This window comes from Austrofundulus limnaeus, unplaced genomic scaffold (genome assembly GCF_001266775.1).
Source record: "Austrofundulus limnaeus strain Quisiro unplaced genomic scaffold, Austrofundulus_limnaeus-1.0 Scaffold20, whole genome shotgun sequence".
NCBI classification, from domain to species: domain Eukaryota; kingdom Metazoa; phylum Chordata; class Actinopteri; order Cyprinodontiformes; family Rivulidae; genus Austrofundulus; species Austrofundulus limnaeus.
This window is the reverse complement of record NW_013952422.1, coordinates 3,219,462-3,221,160: the sequence shown is the minus strand read 5'-3', so window position 1 is coordinate 3,221,160 and position 1,699 is coordinate 3,219,462. Positions and strand designations below refer to the sequence as shown.

The 1,699-nt window shown below is 37.4% G+C and overlaps 2 protein-coding genes across 5 annotated transcripts in view; both read right to left on the bottom strand.

Annotated features, from left to right (window-relative positions):
- Nucleotides 1–1,416, bottom strand: part of pnpla7a (patatin-like phospholipase domain containing 7a) — a 26,101-nt gene extending 24,685 nt beyond the window's left edge. For 3 of the 4 annotated variants that reach the window (XM_014003896.1, XM_014003899.1, XM_014003898.1), the window contains exons 1-3: nucleotides 1,311–1,329; nucleotides 757–859; nucleotides 584–658 (exon numbers count right to left, since the gene is read on the bottom strand). In XM_014003896.1, coding sequence (XP_013859350.1) covers nucleotides 584–658; nucleotides 757–859; nucleotides 1,311–1,312 — 180 coding nt within the window. In that variant the 5' untranslated portion in view covers nucleotides 1,313–1,329. Of the gene's footprint in view, nucleotides 1–583; nucleotides 659–756; nucleotides 860–1,271 lie in introns of all 4 variants that reach the window. The other variant, XM_014003897.1, reaches the window with a different exon arrangement.
- The window catches only part of clic3 (chloride intracellular channel 3), a 15,189-nt gene that overhangs the window by 7,343 nt on the left and 6,147 nt on the right, over nucleotides 1–1,699 (bottom strand). The gene's annotated exons all lie outside the window — the stretch shown is intronic.

Sequence of the window (1,699 nt, the reverse complement as noted above, 5' to 3'; positions counted from 1 at the left end):
GTGTTCAATTTAAGCAAACAAGTAAAAGTATCATTTTTAGATTTAAAATAATAAATAATAAAAGTAAAACGATTTAAAAAAATACTTGGTAAAATCATAAATCCTCATAAAAAATTACTTAAGTACTATAACGAAGTAAATGTACTGTGTTACTATAAACCTCTGACCACAGGTAATCAGTAGCCAACACAAATATATGACTCTAACTCAGTCAGGTTTACAAAAATATTGAGCTAAATTTTGCTGTGCTAGTAGCTAAAAGTCTTCCCAAAAGACACGCTCTGATCATGACACCTCGCAACTTTATACGACTGCCAACATTACAGTATTTTCCAGGTTGGACCAAAACAGATTTAACTCYGTACCCTCTCATCATAGGAAGATCTTGGTCTAAAACTTTGGGATGAAAGAAAGCAAAGAATGCAAATATCTTAATTTACAGAAAATTTTGAGAATGCAGTCTCTTTACCCTTTCTTCACTAATTTAATCTGCCTGAACAGATCAAACTAATCAGTCATTCGGGGAATCAATGCCTTGTTTTCCTTGTGCAGAATGCAGGGTGCCAGTGAAAACATTACATACCATGGTGGTTTGCATCCTCTCTTCCACAAACTGTTGCAATCGTTCTTTCAGGACACTCCTGCTGGTCATCAGCATCTAAACACAGTTTATGTTAGAACAAGTGCAAATACTAACAGTACCACATTATTGGCTTTAACCCGACTGAAAAGTCGGCATCATTTAAGTGAAGCTACCTTATCCCAGGTCTGTTCTGTCACGTATCTATTAAATGGAGTTGTGGTGCTTTCCGAACYGGGCCACTGACACAGGTCTCCATCTTCTCCAGAACACTCCATCCTGTGAGACAAGAATACTTAACAACGAGCCTCGATATAAGCGAAGCGCGGTCAAATTTCATGAAGAACCCAGGCTGKCTGTCTGGAGAGGACAGGAAACAGACGAGGAACCAATTCTGCATGATTAGCAACAACAGCTTCCCTCAATGAGCTAGGTATCTGGAGCTTAAGCCATGAAATAAGAAAAAAAAAAAACAATAAAAATTAAACCGGTCGGTGTCTAACAAAGATATTGTCCTGGGGTGCTCATAATTRAAGCTCTTACGTTATGTCACCAAATAATAACACTAGCTAACACAGCTGTCTGACCGCGSTTACCCGTCTTGCTAATATTAAAAATAGATAAGTAGCTAAATTTCACTTCACATTTTAACGTTAAAAATTTCAGCGTTTACAAAAACAACTGCGCTTACTTCCCGAAGGTCTTCGAGGCGCCACTGCAGCTTACTCACATCGCTGAATGCACAAATAAGTTAGCATTTAGCTAACAAAGTTTTCTTTATGCAGTCACTTGCTTGGCTCCGCCCTTCCCGGCTGTTGCCATAGTATCGCTTGAAGCACGTAGCCAATCAGAAACGAGGTGGGCGGATCTCGCTTTGAGATAGGTGTTCCCAGTTCTGAAGTTTTATTCCACGTTGACCAAGCTGGGTCGAGTTCCAGTAAATTAAAGAAAATGTGAAATAATTCTGAAACGTTAAGATCATTACAAGAGACAGTTCTAAAATATGAATTATACAAATATGAAATTAAAGTTTAACAATCACAATATTCATTCAYACACATAAACACCATATTGTTCTTTTGCAGCCTTTATTATTGACATTACAAAAATATTAATTTA